Here is a 20,641-nt window from a genome sequence, read left to right on the forward strand (position 1 = left end):
GGTGTTTTTGAAAGATTTTGAAGTACAGCACATAAGGAAAACACAGGAACAGGCTTGTCTAAGAGTGATAAGAGCGTAGGTAAGTGACAGAGACTACGCTTACAGTAAAATATCTTTGCCAAGGAACAAGGAACATTGGTGTTTGAAATGGTTATAAAGGAGCTAAAGTACTTCTAGCTTCTAGATTAAAGTCCTCTAAAAAGACCACAGTAGGGCTCTATCAATGAAAAATATTCTGTCATGTAATCAACCTTCATGTGTTTCTTAACTTGGCCTAGGTTCCAGTTAATGCACTGTTCAGATCAAGAGTCCACCTTGTTAAACACAATGGGAATGTGTAGAGATTCTTGGAATTGTACAGGCTTCAATGAAATTATTTAACCTACTGTAGAGATTGGTGATTGCTTTTATCCAGCTAAAACAGAAAAAGTAACAATACCTCTTCTGACCATTTTTAACCTATTACTGCCATCTAGTGTTTATAAAGTGTGCATTGATTTGGGGAAGGGATTAAATTCAGGTTAATTGAATAGAATTAAAACTGTGAGATGTGAGAAACCTTTTAGAAAACACTGAAAATGTTTATGTGGTTTTTGTTTAGAATTCAAATCATTTTAAGTGCATGTCAAAACAATTATTTCATGTAATTGTACATACACATGATGTGGCTAATTAAGATGATTATTAAAATGTTTGTACCCTGTTTTTGCAGTTATAGTGTGCGTGCCTCTTAGTTCTTACAGAAAGTAAATGTAAATTGAGATTGTACGTCTTTTAATAACAGTACTCCATGAGCTTAATTATAATTTCCATGTAATTTTATCATGTAAGTAACATATAAGTAATGTTACATCTGTTTATAATTTAACTGTCCTAACTTAGACTGAAGAAGAATCTTAGTTCAATTGACGTTATCAGGAGAGGAAAAAAATTAATTTAAGAACTGAAAACTAAATTCCTCTGAGTAATCATCTTATTTCAATGGGATTCACAAAGTGAATGGGAAAACTGTCATGTTAGTATCTGGATGCCTCAAGGACTGAGATAAACTCTTTTGAGGAATTACACCCACTGCTAAGTCTGCTTTTATTATTTGTTTGGTTTTACAGCACAGTGTATGTACCACTTTATAAAAAGGTGGTAGTAATAATAGTAGTAATAAAACTGTAGTGATAGAAACTAGTGAAAAAGTACCACAGTAGATAATAAATTGGTACTAGAAAATCTTTGCTACATTTATTGATATAATGATTAATAGCAATATTAGCACCAGAAATACACTTGACATTGGTCTTTTCTCTCCTCTCAACAGAGCAGTTGGTGCTCTTTCTGACAGCAAGGTTTTTGTAAATGATCTCCTGAAAGGAAAAAGAGTGGATTTGTCTTTTCAAGGAATTGATCACTTCAGAAATCAAGTTGGATTTGTGAATTTGGCAGAAAATGATCATACAACGCTCCTTAAGGAAATAGCAGGTACAACTTACCAATCTAGTTTAAGTGTTTCAAAGACTTCTCAACAACCTCAATGAGAATGGAGCTCAAAGATAAGTTGGTGCTAATTTAGTCAAAATTAATTTACCTTTAACAGCTGTAAATGCTACATAATTTATTTCCTAGCCTACTTTGTGTATTTCAAAATGATGTTAATGAATTACAGACAGTACTGTTCTCTGATAACTTTTTACTTAGAATATGTAAAAAACATAGTACAGATCTGTAAGTGGGATGTAAAGACTCCATGCTACCTTGTTTTGGTCCTATTTTTATCTGCTTATGAGTCTATACTTAAGCTATGTTGTTTACATAGATATTTAATAAAAATTCTTAAAGAACAGTACTGTCTGTAATTCATTGGTGTCCTTTGAAACTATCCCAGCAATTCCAACTATTCCTTGGAAAGATTCTTTAAAAGAGTTTTTCAGTATTGATGAATTATCTTTTGTGTTCTGAGGAATGTGAGGTCACACCATTTTTTTAATAGAGCAATAACCCATTTTGCAGAGTAGCAAGGACTGCTGCTGTCACACTACCTCTTTGCAGTCCAGTACAGAGGGAAAAATTGAAAAAGTCTTTATTAATACAGTGTTTTCTCTAGCAATTCATTAGTTTAATTTCTGAAGTGCAGCTGGTTTGACCTTTTACAAAGACCTCAGTTGAATTTATTAAGGAATCACTGTTTCAGTACTTCAAGATTATGTATGGCTTCTGGTATGTTCTAATGTGAATTTTGATTTCATGTTGTTATTTTGTGTTGTACATGAATGAAGGAGAAATATTGAAAACATAGTCAATAGAAAATAGATGAAGTTAAATTAGCTTCTACATTATAGAAAGCCATTTAGTTCTGTAAATTATACAGAAAAATTGTTTGATAATGACATCTGAATGTGGTCACTGCATGTCTGCTAATACCAGTGTAGATGTACATTTGCCAGAGATGGAAGTTCAGGAAAAGCAGAGCTAATGTTAATCCTCTGTTTGTTCTGATTTCCTAGTTATTTCCCAAAACCCATTAAAAGACATTAGCATCATTTAATTATCTACCAGGAATAGTCTTAAACAGTTCTGACAGAGGTTTGAAGAGTATTTTAGTAACTCTTTGTCAAAGTCTTTTTAGAAATCGTCCGCTTATATGACATATTACAATTCCAGAACATTTTTAAAAACTGCTGCACCACAGATTATTTGAAGGATTGTTGTGTTTTAGTCCCAGCTGACAGCTCAGTCCTGCACAGCCACTCGCTCACTCTTCCCCAGCCATTTGAGGGAGAGTGTTGGAGGAGTGAAAGTGAGAAAACTTGTGGGCTGCCATAAAGACAGTTTAATAGGGAAAGTGAACACCATGCAGTCAAGCAGAGCAAAACAAGGAATTCATTCACCATTTCCCATGGGCAGGCACATATTCAGCCCTTCAGTGATTCAACAGGGCTCCATCACTAAGAGTGACTTGAGAAGATAAATGCCATCCTCCTTCCTTCTTCTTTGCACAGCACGATAGATGCTGAAAGTGATACCATACAGTATGGAATATCTCTGGGGTCAGCTGTCCCAGCTGTGTTCCCTCCCAGCTCCTTGTGCATCTCCAGCCTGCTTGCTGGAGAGGTGGGCTGAGAAACAGGAAAGGTCTTGGCTCTGTGCAAGTGCTGCTCAATAGTAATCAAGGCATCCCTGAACGATCTAGCCTCTGTTCAGCATAAATCCAAAAAATAACCCTATACTAGGTATTATGAAGAAAAGTACTCAGCCAAAACCAGGACAAATACTAAGTGCATTTGGAAAAAGTAATCAAGTGCGTGGCTTTTATTTTGATAACTACATTGTAAGTGCTGCTTGCAGGTGATAAAAGTGAATCCTGTTTTTTTACCTACAGGATTTGCAGATGTTGATTTTATGAATTAATGATGCATGTTATGGTCTGACCATGAGAGGGAGCTAGTATTTCACAAACAGAAAAACTACTCTTCTGTTTATACATACAAATGTTTCATTTGCTTCTGATCTTTTGAGTTTAAGAAATACTGTTTTGTTGGCTTAAATACTTTGATAGTTAGGACTACACTGTAGTACAACTCTCATGCTGACATGCAGTACAACTAACTGTAATTTTCTTTAACTTTAGTTGCGTATAAATGCCATTTAGTCTAATCTCTTCAAATTGATTTCCTAGCAGTCCACACTAGAGAGTGAGAGAAAAGGAAAACGAGTCATACTGCCCATCTTCTTCTCTAGTTACATAGCAGTTTTACTTGAGCATGAACTTACATTGCCACCATACCAAAGCAATCTGACCCCTTCATGCAACCACATGGAGAATTCAGCTGTGATAAAATTAACATTTTTACCTTTGCCAGCTAATTTTTATCCTATTTAGCTTGCCCATGAATTTTATTGTATAGCTACATAACTGTTGGCAGAAAAGATAGGAGCAGTGTCAGGCATGGGGCTGGAGAGGAACAGTCTATTCTGACAAGGATGATAGTTTAAAGCTCATCAAAGATGAGCTTCTTTAAAAATTGTGAATCCACACATTTAGCATCCATTTGAGGGTGAATTGCATTGCCCTCCCTTCAGGCAGCCTAGGGAAATAGTTTAATTCAGTTAATTTAGTTCACTTTAGTTACAGATGGCTGAAGCTGTGATAAATGAATTTTGCCTCTTGTCAGTTGTTCTTAGGTCATTTCACATGATGAAAAAATTGGGAACTCAAAAGTATTGTAATTTTCCATTAGAAGAACTGATTTGTACGAAGTGAACAAAAAGATGGCAGTCCAAATTGCTGTTGTTTAGTTAGGTGGGACTGAAATGATTCTCTGAAATGATGAAATGATTCTCTGAAATGATGAAATGATTCTCTGAATTCATACTGAAAATGAGGACAGCAAATGCTTTTAGATTTTAATCTACACTCTTTTTCATATTGTGCTAACACTGAATTACAATAGCTCTGATAAATAACTCACTAAAATGAAGCAATATGCTTATTGTGGTTTAAAAGAAGGTACTATCGCTCCCATCTTTTTGTGGTCATAACAAACTTGTAGGAAGTATTAGAATGGATTGAAGCCATTATAAGAAGAAAGTTTTATTAGGAAGTTCTACTTATGTTTCTTTTTCAGTTTAGGCCTTTACCTTTACATTGTCACTATCTTGTAAGGCTTAGCTCAGGTACTGACATGAGCACGAAGTGGGGATTGCTATGCCCAGCTGCCCCATGCATCCTACTTTGTGAACAAGCTCATCTTTCTTATGTATATGTATGTGGTGATGGAGAGAAACAACAACCCACACATACTCCTGATAAGTGCTTGAAATAACAATATAGCTTGCTGATACATGGCAGTGGTCTGGGACAGTGACACTGTAGAAATGTCTAATACACAAGCAAGGAACTACTGGGAAACTGGTCTGACTCTGCCTTATCATTTGGCCCATCTCTTAAGAAACCCTAAGAACTTAATAATTTTAGCATGGCTTAACATGATAGTTCTAATGGTAAGTTATCTCTGCTCAGCTTTTCTTCATTTACAAGTGTAAAGTAAAAAAAAAAATCAATAAAAAGACAGAATACTGTTTCTAAATTATAAACCTTTTAATTGAATGAACATGGTTTTGAGACAAGCAGAAATTAATAGTCTGGAAGTATACATATGTAGCAGGTTTCTGAATCTAATGAACTCTTTGGAAAGAAGATGGCCGTTTGTATTATGGAATATGGAATAAGCAATTTTACTATGAATTGTTCTGTATTGATCTAGCTGTTGGATTTTTGAGCTTTTCCCATGTAAAGTGGTTCTGAGTAAGCTTCATATATCACATTTCCATCCTAATTATAGTGAAAGAGTTATCTAATGGATTCAGCTGCATTCAGCGTAAGTGGCAGATAACATTCAGTAATTTTGACATTATAAAAATGAGGTACAAAATGATATTACAGAATACTTCAAACTGCATGAAATGCAGTCTGAAAACTGTCCAAAAAATTGTTCCAGGAAGTCACTGTGCTCTAAAAATAGCTTCAACATTTTTTGGGTATACTTTGAAGCTGAAAACATCAGTCAGCCTGAGGCTAATAAAGGAAAACATAGATTTTGTTTGATTTTTCACTAAGTAGTAATGATAATGTCTGGAGGTAAGATGGAGGATACTTGTTTGTCAAAACCCCTGGACATTTTCTGTTTTTCTCATCACTGGCCTCTAATTTTTTTTAGCTAATGTAATTCCCATCATTAACTTTTGTGTATTTGCCAGTCGACAGATCCACTTTTTTGCTGTCTCACAAGCCTAGAACTTTCTCTTGCCCACAGCATCCATGTGTCCTTTCCAGTTTCTGTTAAGTCTCTTCTTGTAGCCACTTCTTCAAAGAGCTTAATGGATATTAATAGCATTACATTGTCTTGTAACATTTCTGTGCTCTCAGGAAAACATTTATCTTTATTTCTTTTTTTCCCCTCCACTTACTCAGATTTCATTCTATTTTTCATTATTTTTGAAGAAGGAAACATTGTGTTAATTATGTTCATAAGTTACCTTAACCAGTAAAATGTCACTGTACTTTCTGTACATGTTAAATTCTACAGAACTGGGGCTATCTAGTCCCAGCAAGCCCAATGTCTTGAGCTGTGATGTTTAGTATGTCTGTGCCGTGACAAAGCTGTGTGTGAAGTCTGATGCCCCTGAGAACATGTGTAGACACACACCTACACACGAGTAAAACTGTTAAATTTAAAAATGCAGTCTGCCTCGCCATGCTTTTCTCTTCTGACTCAGGTTTTCTTTGTTTTTTCTTGATTGGAATTGCCAGGTATGAAAGAGGATTTTGGAAAGATAAATTGACCAGATATCGAACAAAGCTATTTCGCACAAAACGAAGACAGGCAGGCCAGTGGTTCTGTTCAGCAGGGTGAAGTGCAGGTGCCCAGCTGTCCCACCCAATTCCCACACAGTCACAGCACTGTGTGATCGGTCTGTCCTGCTGAGATCCCTGAGGTCACAGATCAGAGGCACATTGCCAAGCCTCTGCTCTGGTACTGAGCTCTTCCCGAAGTTAGGAGGGGACACCTGGAGAGGTGCAATTCTTCATCAGCACAGATCCTATTTGCAGACTGTCAGATAAGACTGCATGGCCTGAGATGTGATGACAGAAAAAAAATGGAGTTTTCAGAGGGGAAAAAAAAAGACTGTTATGAACAAGACTGAGTCAGAACATCACATGGTAATGGTAAACCTGGGTCAAATAAGATTTACCTTTTGCTAGAACATCAATGTCAATGGGTCCCCAAATTGTGCTGTTTAGAGAATAAATACAGGAGCCAGAGAGCTTAGTGGGGGTTCAGTGTCAATTTAGAAATGTCTCCCACAAACAGAATTTAAAATAATATAAGTAGATCAGCTGTACTTGTGTTACTTGCTTCCTGATGTGATGCTGTTTCTTCCAGGTGTCAGAAAAACGACTGTTAAACTATGAAGCAAAAAAATAATATATTTAAATGAACATACATTGTTTTGTTAAGGGCTAATTAAATTTATGTGATAGGATTGATAATTTTTCCACTATTTTGATTTTAGTTTCATTGTATGAGTGAGCTAGACCTACACCTAGTGAAAAATTGGAAGTTCTACTTGCAAAGAAAAAAAAAGCTTAAGGTTTTGTAATTTTTCTGTTTTTCAGCAATAGAAATACTTTATTTGCCAGTATTATTTTTATCACAGGTTTTTTCAATTTTATCAAACCCTTTTTTCACATTGAAAGTATTTAATCTAAAAAAACCCCATAGAACATAATTCAAAAGTTGAAAATATTTAATCTAACAAAAACGCATAGAACATAATTCAAAAGTTACACTGAAATTTATTTCCAAGAAATTAAACATTACATTAGGCAGAGGAGTTGTGAAATAGTAAACTAGGTCAGTGTTGTCAAGTTGTTTTGGCCTGGACTGTAAACAGATAAACAGATAAAAGTAGGAAAAGTACATTAAAAGTAGGAAATTAGCTCAGAAGGCAACAGTGAAGCTTTAAAACACAAGTAAAAATCATCAGCACACCTAATATGTTTTCTAATACTGGCATGTAAATCCAGTGCCAATACTTAGAACCAATGAATTCTGTTATAGAGTTTTTCTGAAGATTCCCACACTTCTAGTGAGAGTGGCTGCTGAACAGTGCTAATGTTGAGTCTCTATTTTGATAGCAAAATCAGACAGCATGAAAACCTTTCTAATTGCCATTATTTAACTGATATTAACTGCAAATGTTTCACATGAAATATTATATCCATTTTCATGGGAAATTGTATAGACCTCTGAAGGAATAATATGTACCTTAGAAATTAAGTAGAAATCTCCCTGCCTTTTTGTACTAATCATCTTGTTTCTTTCATGTGAAGAACCCATGACTAAAAATTACATTTGAAAGCACATTTTAAGCATTACAGTATGTAATACCTTTGTGTTTATGCAATTTTCTCCTCCTGTCAGAGACTATGAAAAAGATATTTCAAGAAAAGGGTATCATGGCAGGAGAAGGAAGAGCTTTTAAACCACATCTCACCTTTATGAAGTTGTCAAAATCAACAGAGCTCCGTAAGCAGGTAAGCTCACATTTCATATAGCTCAGAAGCAATCTAGAAAGTTTAATTTGGAGATGGACAGTGTTGTTTATGCTGTAGCATCATATTTGCTACTTTGAACCAGCTGAAGAGGTTAGACTTTAATACTTGTCTTTTAAAGAAATAATTAATGTATCTACTGTTTAAACAGTCCTGTACTGTAATTTACCACTCTTGATATTCTCGGTGCAATAATATCATGGTCTATTTTCTGTTGGGAAATTAGACAAGACCAAAGGATTAAAGTACTTGTTCAGAGTTGCAGAACTCTCATTAGGGGGTAGATTGTACGCATGCAGTTTGTTTGCTGAGTTTTGCTACTGTATAGGAGAAAATGTGCAAATAAACAGTAGAATTTCTGTTTGGATTATGCATAGTAGGCAGACTGTTAGTTCCCTACTGAATATGGTTTGGTGAATTTCAGAGTAATGAGGAAAAACTATATTAATAAATATATAAAATATAATTTGATATATCTTCTATATTCTCTCTTGCAGGCAGTTATTTCTTGCCTATTAGGGGTTTTCTTGACAAAATACACAAATACATGAAGATAAGATATAACTGTGATAAAAATGTATAGAAGCAATACTAATGTACTTTTTTTTTTATTTCATACTAATTTAACTGTAGTACTGTCTTATTTAACACAAGGTATACATCCATACATTTTTTGCTGACATTGTGTAGAATGTTTTATGTGATTCTTTAACATTGACTAGGAAAATAATTTTCAGAAAAAATATTTTAAATAAGAATTAAAGAACATAAAACTAATCTCTTAAGCTAATTTTTCCTCAATAATGGGTTAAAGTTAATAATTAAACTTTTAATTTTAATTAGAAATATGTCTAAAAATGCTTAAGGTGCATGTTTTAATTAAGTAGTGTTTTGAAATCAGTTGAGAGAAGGTAGTGATAATTGAGATACATCAAGAAAATTTGAGGGTATGCATACTTTTCTAAAATAGAAATAGACTTAGCCTTTGGATGCAGGTGGTATATGATAGATGTTATATTTGTAAACTCACAGAAGCTTTTGCTTGAAATGTCAGTTGGGTTTTTAAAATGCTAATTTTAAAAATCCACAGATCTTCTAGAATATCAGCTCTTCAGTGATTTAACTGGTTAAAACATCTGAGACAATCAGAGTGGGATTTTTGCTATTCTGTATTTTTACTGTGTTTTGGCTGGTTGGTTGTTTCATTTACATTTATCTACCTTCCATGAAATACTAGCCAGGATACATCCTTTCTGTGTTCTGATATTCACTGCTGCTGACAGAACCAGGTCAATGTCATTCCAAATCATCTTCCTGAACCCTCCATAATGTTGGATAATGCATATGATCTACTGCATAGAAAGATACTACGTATTAAAAATCTGTACATTTTTCTGTCAATTCAGTGTGAAGTATAAACATCAGTCTTTACTACAATTTTTTCTTTCATTGTGTTCCTGCATTTAGTTAGATAGTTTCATGCACTTACAGAAAACAGTAAATAAAAATACGTATCATAAAAGGAGTAATTATTTGGCAGTACATTTTAATATGATGTCTAATTGCATTTTCAGGTCATACAGCAATATGAAAAGTAAGAAAAGGGAAGTGGATGAAGGTTACATGAGCAAGCTTATAAAAGAGCAAATAGTACTGAAGTGGTTGAGTATAGTTCTCAGCCATATCTTTATACAACTATATTAATTTTTTTTAAATGTAAGCTTCCTTATTTGAAACAATAACTCTTCTCAATGACATCTAAATTCCACTAAAGTTATATTTTGGGGGAAAACAAATCTGTTTTTTAAACCTTAATATAACTGCAATAATTTTGAAATGCATGTATTCTGTAGAGATTTTAACTTTCCCAAAGTTAAAAATTATGTTTACAAAGCAAAGAGTTTGAGAATTCAGAATTAAAGATCTCAAGAAATAAGGTTTTCACTTTGAAGACACATAATTAAGCTAACAATGGTAAATCTAAAAAACTTGGAAAAAGATATTAATAAAGGATGAAAGTGTGAAATAAAGTAGATTAGAAAAGAGCTATCTTGCTTACTGTACCCCCTTCCACTTCTCAAATTAAAGGATTTATTTACCTACTCAGAAATGGGACCAACTCATTCTTCATGCTTAGTTGGACATTTCTCAGATCAGATGGGCCACTGAACACTTCCCAAAAACAGGAGGTATAGTGTGCTCCTAGATGTCCTTGTAGAAGGAGACAAAGGGATATAATTTTCTTGTACATGTTCAGCTATTTCCAGAATAATTTGAATGAGAAGAATCCTGGTTAACATCACTATCTTCTATGCAAATAACTTAATGAAGCACAATAAAAGAAGCAACTGGAGTTTTGCAGTTGAAGATAATGTTTCCACAATCCTGTTTCTTTCAGGGTATGTTGTGAGGCACTTCATAAATGCTGTAGGACGTTTGAAGGTCCTTTGATACCTCATACTGCCAGAACTGCAAATGCTGTGAAATAAATTTCATAAGTAGAAGATGACTGACAGCTAAATTGCTCTGATGATATCTACTTAATTAGTGCAGAGTATATCCCTAGCCTAGACAGTGGTTGACAACAAGAAATGCCAAAATGATAAATCATGAATCTTTTTTATATTATATTCTTTTGTATGGTGTATCTTTAAGATGTTGCATGTATAGGTAGTAAAAGAGAATATATTATTGAGAAAAATATTTGTATTGCAGGGGCCTGTTCAAGGCCTGATCCAGTGTTGCCATTCACTTCAATGGTAACATCATATTACCAGATATTAAGTAGACAGTATTGTTATGATTGCACTGGAAATAGCATTAAATATACAATTCAGTAATTTATTATTGTATTTTTAAATGTAAATTATGTTAAACTTCTGTCACTTTCCAGTTTCATACAGAAATAGCATAAGGTACTTATTTGGTAATAATAATAGTTTCCTTTATCATCAAGGAGGAAATTCCACGCTGAAACAAACCCAAAGCAGTGCCTCTAATTACACATCTTTTTGATGTATGCTGATACTCATCTTTTTGCTATCTTCAGCCAGATATACCAGATAACATGTTCAACACTGATAATTACAAAGGGATTTATTTTTTTTTAATGTAAATTTTCTCTCAGTTTATGTGACATTAATATTTTTGGCTTCTTGAAATGACATATAGATGAGAGATGTAGTATGTCTTTTATTTGCCATAATGTAAGTGGTTAGAGCAAGTTTTGGCAGACAATAAGCTATCTAATATCTCCTCTGTCTTATTTACCTGAGGAATATCAGGCACTTGCCTGGCTGCAGCAGAGGTTATTGCTTTGATAGTGTTTAGATATGGCTCTTGCATCATTAATTTGTTAATGAATTTTTCTTGCATGTGCATACATAAAATACTATATTCAGTAAAGATCCTGTGCATGACAAGAGAAGTGAAAGGGAATCCTCCCTTTGTGGTATTAATCCTCAAATGTTAATAATTGAAAATAGAATAGAAATTTTCTCTCTTATATTACGAGATTTGTCATTTTGCCTTTATTTATACCCATGTGGCATTGACACATAGAATGCATGATACAACTGTATCATACAGGACCTTAAAGAAGAGAATAGTTCTCAGTAAAACTAAGGTATTCCTATTTATCAGTCCCCACGGAATCTGACAACCAACATTATTTTTATAACTAACTCCTGGGATCTCTGGCATGAAAAGGTGGTATAAGAAAAGCTACAGAGCCATTAAATACCTCTGCATTGCTACTTATGCCAGCCTCTGTGTCAGTGGTTTGTATTGTGACAACTGTTAATTGTTGGTACAAGAGTCTGAGCCATGTATTTATCTGGAATCTTTTATGCTGATCCTAAAATGGCTGAAATCATCACTTTGGCACAATATGAAACATGTTCCTTTAGTAGTCTTCTAAGATCAGCAGAAATGTGTTGTGATTTTTCTGCAGTATATTCTTTTAATCTGAGGTTCCAGCAACAGGGACAGAAAATGCACAAAATGAGTGACCAAACAGCTGGAGGAGGTTCTTAAAATTCTTCTTCTTCATACACTCATATGATACACCATATTGCAGGGATATGTAAGTACTTGATTTAAACAAGAAGGAGGAAGGACATAACTGCAGACAGTTTGTTACAAGCTAAATGTCCTGTGAGGTGTCATGTCATAGTGATCATTCTTTGAAGTACTGGACTGTCCATGGTAGATATGATGCAGTCTATGTATTTACACATACCCTTGCTACAGGACTGAGGCTGCAGAAGGCAACACCTCTTTAGACATGAACTCTTCCAAGTCCACTTGGGGATCGTCAAGGTCTATGCAAAGAAACTTTTCTACAACAGACTTGCATTTTTCCATCCTATCACATTTTGAAGGATTATCAAGACGTTTGATAGGTTTTCCGTTGCGAATCAGTTCTGATACTTCCACTCCTCTTTCAATAATTTTTGCTGGCATTCCCGCTAATGCAGCAATATTGGCAGCATGACTAATGGTGGATATGCCCTGTTTGATCTGATAGAAAAATATCAATTCCTCTCCATCCTGATGGGTCTCCATGGTCAAGTACTCCAGAAGAGGTGTGTCAGGCAGGAGTTCTAGCTGCATTAAACTGTGAAAATTAGTGGAGACAAAGACCTGTGGACACTGTGTTCCTTGTCTGATCCAGTACCTCAGGACAGCAGCCAGAAGGGACAGGCCATCCAGTGTGTTGGTGCCTTTACCAAACTCATCAATAAGTACCAGGGACCTCTCTGTGGCATTGTTTACAGCCTTGGCAACCTGGTTAAGATCAATCATGAACGTGGAGAGCCCTACAGAAACTGATTCCCTGCTGTGGATTCTTGTGTAAATCCCATCAATTACTCCAATCTCTGCCTCTGCTGCCGGGACGTAACTGCCGATTAGAGCCATGAACACTATAAGACCTACTTGCTTTAAGTAAACACTCTTTCCAGAGGAGTTGGGCCCTGTGATGATCTTTATTCGTCTGGTAGCCTCGCCACTGTCCACAGGATTGGCCACGAAAGTCTTTGCACATAGTTCCATGAGTGGATGCCTTCCGTCCTTGATGTGGAAGCCGTGGCGGTGAGTAAAGCAAGGTCGACAATAGGCGTTCTCCCGGGCCATTGCTGCCAAGGCTAGCAGCACATCCAGGTGTGCAGCGTACTCAATCACGCTGTTAAGTACTTCAGACTTCTCCAAGATCTTTGTCTGCAGCTGGTGCATGATGAGTGTTTCCTGGTCTCTGATCTCACAGTGCAAGTCACCCAGCAGGCTGTCTAGCTCCTTGGTCCGGGCACTTCTGTAGTGTAGTTTATCGTCTGACAAGAACATGAAGTCCAAGCCTTCAATTTCAAAGTCAGTCTTATCCACCATATTTGGTAGGCGTGGAATGGAGAGAAGGAACCCAATCAAAGGAATGTAGATCACAGAACAGGAGGGAATATGATTGTCCAAAGTCTCCAGTTCTTTTTGTGCCACTTCTGTAAGGAAGCCTGGGAGTCCCATCAGCTTTCGTTTCTTCTCATCAATTGCGGCATCTACATTTGGTCTAATAGTGAAGCGGTTCTCTAAGAGGCTGCCTTCAAAGTCTACCACTTTGCTGATCAGGTTAGCAATATAGTGCAGATCATCAGTGAAAACACATGAAATAGTCTGAAAAAGTTCAATAGTGTTGGGCAGAGAACGACATGTGTCTCTAAGGCACACTGCATTATATGCTGTCTTATACAGTGCTTGCCAGTCACTAACTTTTGTGTTGGAAAGAGTCATTCTCTTCAAAATAAGAGGCACATTTTTAATATTCTTGAGGCAGTTTTGAAGAGTGAGGACGGTTTCATGATTCTGAGCTAGCAGGAAGAAGTTGATAACATCCAGCCGTTTGTTCAGCTCTGCCAGGTTCCGGGTAGGTCGTGTGAGCCACAACCTCAGCAGTTTTTCTCCCCATTTGCATCTGCAGCGGTTTAAAATTCCAAATAAGCTAAATCCTTCTTTAAGTCCACTGGATAGCTTGTACACAGAAGGATGAATATCACTTTTAAATATCTGCAGGACACAGTAAGTGTCTTGGTCCAGATTCACAGTATCTGACAGCACAAATTTTTTAAAGGCCAAAATAGGAACTGCTATACTGCTGTCTTCGAGTTCAACTCCAACCCTTCTTCTGTCTAGAAACTTAAGAAGTCCCCCTAAGGCTCGTATCATGAGTGGACTCTCAAAAGGTATTATTGAGGACAAATAGAGAATTTTCTCTGTGGCAGTCATATGGGATGGGATAAATGGAAATTGCCTAGACAGGATCCGTTGCTTGCTGACTTCTAGACCAAAATCTATGTTGGGAAACAGGACAATTTCTGGTTTTCCTATGTCTTTATCATCAGCAGTAGCTGTTAGGTTGGTCAGGAATTTGGCAATATTCTGGTCCTGTTTTGCACTTGTCACTATGCATTGAGGGTTAAGTTCCCCAATCACTTTTTGCAATAGCTTGAGGTCTTCATTATCAAGTGTGTCAGGCATGAAGTAGACTGAGCAATCTTCTGTATCATAGTAAGTAATTGCCAGCTGCCCTGCATACCACAGAAATGACATATGTGTCTCTGAGCTCTCTTGCTCCTCTTGCTCGGGCCCAAGCGGCGGTGGCAAGGCGCAGCTTGTGGCTGATGTGGCACTCATCTGTTGGCAAGAGGTATTTTCATTCACAACTCGTCCAAAACGGCTTGAGAAGCAGCTTTAAATCACAACAGGAAGTTAACAGGAAGTCAGTCTTCCATCACTGGGGAATCTGAGATGCTACTAGGAATTAACGATAAATGTTCAAGTGAAAAGACATGGCCACCATCGGCTTCCAAGGAAGGAGTAACAGAGCTAACTACCAGCATTAGTATTACAGTTTTCCTTTGTGTCCTTTATATTTTTTTTAAATAGGTGTACTTGGGTGTACTACACAAAAGTACCCATAAATACAGTAACATGCATGGACATGTATATCCATGCACAAAACCTTCTCTCAGAGGTTCGTGACACACAGCTGCGCTGACCATGGCTCCTCCCAGCAGTGCAGCCCCAGAGCCTGGCCATCATTTCAGGGTCGCAGCCCCATATTTATTCTGCACCATCACACAGCGACAGCTTCTGGGGAAGCACATAAGAGATCGGACGTACCAGTCCCTGTCAGCACCTCACTTCCAGTGCTCTCCCACTTCCCGACCTCCCGCGCTTCGCTCGCTACTCACCCTGCTCAGCACGGCCGGGCCGCTGGTCGCAGCGGCGCGGCTCCCTGCGGCCCGGAGCCGCGGTGCTGTTCCCTTTCCCTCCTCTCCGGGGCAGCCCCGCGCTCTGTCGGGCGGGTCCCTCAGGGGCCGGGCCGCCTCTGCGGCCGGGCCGGGGCCGCCTGACGGGCGCCTGGCGCTGTGCTGGGCTGTGCGTCTGCCGCACGGGGCCCGGCCGTGCTTGCGGCTCCGCTACCTGCGCTGCCGCCGCTGGAGCCTCCCTGCTCCTGGGGGGTGGCAGCAGCTACGGGGCCTGCGTGCGGTTGAACTGCTGGCATCGCGGGCTGCACCTTCCCAGAGACACGGGCAGAAAAAACAGACATTGCAGGGCTGCCAAAGGCATTCTCCTGGCGCTCTGGCAGTCCCGCGTTACTCAGCCGTGCCCTTCACAGGCATCATCCATTACAATGCTTCCTCGAGAGGCTGGTGTCTTTCCTCCTTCCCCTTCCAGCACCAAATGCTTCGAAGTGTCCTCTCAAGTACTCTTGTTTCTCACCCTCCTCCATTATAGCTTATCTTATTATCAGCATCTGTACTATTCCCATGTGGTAACAACTTTTCTCTTGCATCTCTACAGCTCCAGACCCTTTCAGTTAAGAAATGAGCCATGACCTTTCCATGTGTCTGCATTGCTTCATCCTTTCACATCTCACTGCAAGCAGCACTCCAGAAATTGTTCCAGTTACTAAAAATATAATGGTTTTCCCATGGTTGCTTTTCCAAATACCTTTCAGTGGTGCATCACAAGCACAGCTCAATTCCTGGGCCTTCAACATTTGATTAACACCTTAGCAACCTGTCTTTGACAAGCAAAATCCCAACCTCTTGTAAATGTTGTTTTTTTTATTGGAGCATGAAGTTGTGATTTTTCTCTTTTCTTCATTTCATTGCAGAAGAACTCAGGGCTTCACATTTTGACAAGTGTTCTGGCTGAAAAGGTCTTTTTTTATTACTAATTGATGTCTAACTGTATTTCCTAGAACTGTCAGCCAAAAAGCAAGGAATGCTGATTTAATGACAATAACCTTAGTACATAAGGACTAGCCTAGCCATAGAATATAAAATATTAAGGAATTGCTGTGAGGATGGAATAAATGTAGACTTCCACGGAGATGTAGACTCCCAAATTTCTATTTCCTGAAATTAAAACCATCCACCACTAGATGTCATAATTTCAGAGATTAAGGAAATGGAAAGACATTTGACCTTCGCTAAAGCAGACTTTACTTTTCACATTGATGAGCTGCCAAGAAACTGCAGGCAAACCGGGGCTTTGCAGTTGTTGGGGATGTAAAGCCGAGTGTCCGGGATGTTGGCAGGTCGTCTGTGCAAATGCATGGGGGTGTGCAGGGGGAGAGGTTGGAGAAGAGCACAACAGAGGAGAGGAAGGTGCAGGCTGCCAGAGCAGCCAGCCCTGGTTAAAATGAGGCTAATGGGGACACCTGTCCAACTGATTGCCCAACTGTGTATGGGGAGTGCAGGTGTTCACTGCCAAACCTCAAGCTGGGAGACCTGTGGGCTCAGTAAGAGGCCAGCAATCTGGGCAGGAGTGCTGGGGGACAGAGGGGCCATGACGGTGTTTCAGGAATGCACAAACATGTACATGGAGAGAAAGTCATGTCCATCCTACACTGCTGACCTTCTGTCCCTGCCAGAAGGATCTGCACTTGTGTCTCCTGTGAGCCCCATGTGCAGGTGCTGGTGAAGACAGTGACATCCATTTAGCCAGCCATGTCCTTGTTCTTTCAGCTTGTGCATGTGTCTCTGGGACATGAAAGCAGCAGGCACATCCATCAAAGACTGAGGATCCCACATGCTGGACTGGACTCCAGCAGCCAGGCAGTAGGGAACACACCAATAGGAGCTGAAGCTGCTAAAAGCTCCTAATATTCCTTAGCATAGAATAATGATATTTAAATAGCAAACAGCATTATTGGGCGGTAGATTGAAGGAGAAAATACTGAATTTCTATGGAGATCATATAGTTTTAGTGACAATGCAATGCAATGAGGACCCCGTAATTCTTAAAATAACTACTGAAATTATGTTTTCTGAAAATAGCCTCATAGAATATTTATTATATTCTGCTTCATATATGCAAAACTGCTAATGAGTCCAATATTGTAAATCCCAGAAAGTTTTTAGATTTACTGAAATAAAAGAAGTCTAGTGCTAGTAAAATACAACCATTTTTTTCCTGTGGGCTGATTTTAATGACTCAGAAAACTGCCCTTTATGACCATTTGAGATTGTTCCTTGTAGCAGCATGCCCAGTGATGACAGCAAGAATAATTTCCAGTTCCATGTTCCATGAACACTGTTGCAAACCATTGGAAGTTAAAGCAGTTGTAGCATTATGTATGTCTATTTGTTCCCCGCAAGACTGAAAAGAAAGTGGCAGAAAGGAGGACTAATGACACTTTTATTTTATTGTTATTTTCTGCAATAGACAGTTCTTCCCTAAAACGGAAGATTTGGAATATGATTATTTCTATATTTTTTTTTGCATCTTGAAGTAGTTTTCCATACTAACTATTTACGGTTAAAATGAAAACTATAGGAATTAAATATGAAAATAAAGTGTCCAAGTAGAATGCCTAACCGAATTTTATGTTTCTTTTTAAAGGTGAAAAAAATTGACTCTAGTCTGTATGATGATTTCAAAAACCATTATTTTGGAGATGAGATCTTGCACCGCTTTGATCTTTGCTCCATGTTGAAAAAAAAGCAGCCAAATGGTTACTACTACTGTGAGTCCTCCATTGTTTTTGGTAAGTACATAATAATTTTCTTCTCGTCAGTTACATATCTGAGTTATATGTGCAAAAAGCCATTTTTTCTGGAGTGTGTTAGTTGATTCTTGTAAGATCTATGGAGTCTGACAGAAATCTCTCCCTCATCCTTGGCTCTGCAGGAACTCTGTGCAGTGGTTCTCTCTGACAGCTAAAGTTTATGTTCAATTATCCATCTCCACAATCCCATTCCATTTTTCATCCTAAAATGAGTGTTTAAGATAAGTGAGATGTATCACTCCCTGGAGCTGCTCATCTCTCTGTTGACTTTAAAGACAGGCTGTGTGACTAAGTCAGATTAGACACAGTGCTTATAGATGATTAAAGCTAAGTGAAATGTCTCTGGTATGGCAGAGATGTGACCTTACTTTCATGTACTACATTCATGTACAGAGAGAATTGCAGTGGTACCACAGATTTGATAATAAGTCTTCAGAATTAGACTTTAAACATTGTACAGACACCTTGCTAGGTTATTACAGTGCTAGAAATCAGAATTATGTCTTCAGGCTTTGTCTGAACAGAAATACCACTGTTAAAAATTAGTGCTGGTTTCAGGACTACATGTAGGGCTTTGGCGACGATTTGGTTTCTCCCTTGTGGTGACTTCTTTGTGCTGCAGCATTGCTGCTGGAAGTGCTTACTAGTCTTGAGGATTCTTCTGAGGATTTAAATTAAATACTTAAGCATGCCAGGCACCTCTCACATTCTAGCTGCTGGTAATGTTTTGTTTGTGCTTAGGGTCACCTTTATTTAGCTTGGCTAAATCATTACCAAAAATATCAAAATCAGTACAGAGGAAAAAAGTATAGGATGTGGCAAAACGATTGCAAAATCCAGATCAGTCAAAATCAATATGAGATACATTTATACATATTTATTTATGTATGTATCTGTCTTATCACATTTATTACCGTGGGCTATGTATGTCTCATAGTTATGTTTATCTTTGTGTTTGTAACTATATATATGTCTTCTGTAAATGTTTATGCGTTTAAATATTATTTATATGCATCCAAATGACTGAGAAAGAAAAATTACAACATCATTTAGAATGGTATAAAATTTTTGATTTGGGTGAAATTGAGACTCTGCTATTTACAAATATTTTTCAGGCTATTCTGGAATATGATTAAGGAATTTGGTATATAACTAATTACAAAAAAAGAATCCACTAAGTAGTATATTTGGTAGATATATTTTTCCCAAACATTTATTTAAATCTGTCTTCTTGAACTTGTCCTGTTACTGACGTCTCAGATTGCTAAAATGAGACAGTTTTTCAGCAATGTTTTGAATGTGAGTCCCATTAAATGGTTTACAACAGCAGTCAATCAACCAGTATTCAAAGCAAGAATCAGATGCTTGTTTGGCTTTAATTCAATCCCAGTATGACCATGCATAAAGAATTTATGTGTCATTTTCACAGGCCAAACAGAACTCTGCTTTGAATTATTTTTACATGAGCATTACATCTGACTTTCTCTAGCAATAGAGAGAATGGATGTTCTTCACTGATATTAGATTAAGAAAGGGCACTGTTATTCCCATTTTTTCAGTTCTATATGGATTTAGATGCATCTTAGTGAAATATGTGCATTTAATTTCTTGGTTTTGTACATGTTAATATATATTTATTTAAAACCAACAAGTAAAGGAAAACATATTGGGATGGAGTTTAAATTAGTTATTTTGTAATTTCAGGGAAGAAGAAATTGTATTTTAAAGAATTCTGAAAAAATTTCTTTTGATGTGTTTTAAAATGTGATTTGGATGGGTTTTTGAGTAATTATACATAGCTAGGGCATTAAAACAGGGGAGGTAATGTAGTTCTATTAATACATCAAAAATAGTGAATTTTGAAAACTACTTAATAGAGACAAAGTACTGTATCCAGGTCTAGTTCTTCCTACCTGTACATGTATTCAAGCACTTATCTTTTCCTTGAAGCACACAGAAATTACAGAAACAGAATTTACTTGTTACCTAGAGTTTGGTCAGAGTTGAGTGTTTTGCATTTAATAAGATGAAAAGATCTGAAGACAAAATAAAATAGACATTATAAAATATAAAATATAATATAAATATAATATAAAAAACAATATAAAAAAGACATTAAAGTATTAGAGAGTGTCCAAAGGGGTGCAATAAAGATGGTGAAGGGCCTTTAGAGGCAGCCATGTGAGGAGCAGCTCAGGTCACTTTGTCTATTCAGCCTGGAGAAGAGGAGACGGAGGGGAGACCCCACTGCAGTTACAACTTCCTTGTGAAGGGAAGCAGAGGGGTAGGTACTGATCTCTTCTCTCTGGTGACTGGTGACAGAACTCGAGGAAAAGGCATAAAGCTGAGGTGAGAGATGTTTAGGTTGGATCAGGAAAAGGTTCTTTACCCAGAGGGTGGTTGGGCACTGGAACAGGCTCCCCAGGGAAGTGGTCACAGCCTGACAGAGTTCAAGAAGCGTTTGG

At 37.5% G+C, this 20,641-nt stretch overlaps 2 protein-coding genes across 4 annotated transcripts in view; one reads left to right on the top strand and one right to left on the bottom strand.

The window, feature by feature from the left end:
* AKAP7 (A-kinase anchoring protein 7) overlaps nucleotides 1-20,641 on the top strand; it is an 82,401-nt gene that overhangs the window by 15,763 nt on the left and 45,997 nt on the right. For all 3 annotated transcript variants that reach the window (XM_021540700.4, XM_021540701.4, XM_085575177.1), the window contains exons 5-7: nucleotides 1,313-1,473; nucleotides 7,977-8,089; nucleotides 18,011-18,155. In XM_021540700.4, the coding sequence (XP_021396375.4) occupies nucleotides 1,313-1,473; nucleotides 7,977-8,089; nucleotides 18,011-18,155 (419 nt within the window). The remainder of the gene's footprint in view (nucleotides 1-1,312; nucleotides 1,474-7,976; nucleotides 8,090-18,010; nucleotides 18,156-20,641) is intronic.
* On the bottom strand, nucleotides 7,145-14,895 carry MSH5 (mutS homolog 5). Its single transcript, XM_021540699.4, has one exon. It carries the CDS (start codon nucleotides 14,786-14,788, stop codon nucleotides 12,353-12,355), a length of 2,436 nt encoding a protein of 811 aa, XP_021396374.1. The 5' UTR covers nucleotides 14,789-14,895; the 3' UTR covers nucleotides 7,145-12,352.

Source organism: Lonchura striata, chromosome 3, assembly GCF_050655825.1.
Source record: "Lonchura striata isolate lonStrDom1 chromosome 3, ASM5065582v1, whole genome shotgun sequence".
In the NCBI taxonomy this organism is placed as follows: domain Eukaryota; kingdom Metazoa; phylum Chordata; class Aves; order Passeriformes; family Estrildidae; genus Lonchura; species Lonchura striata.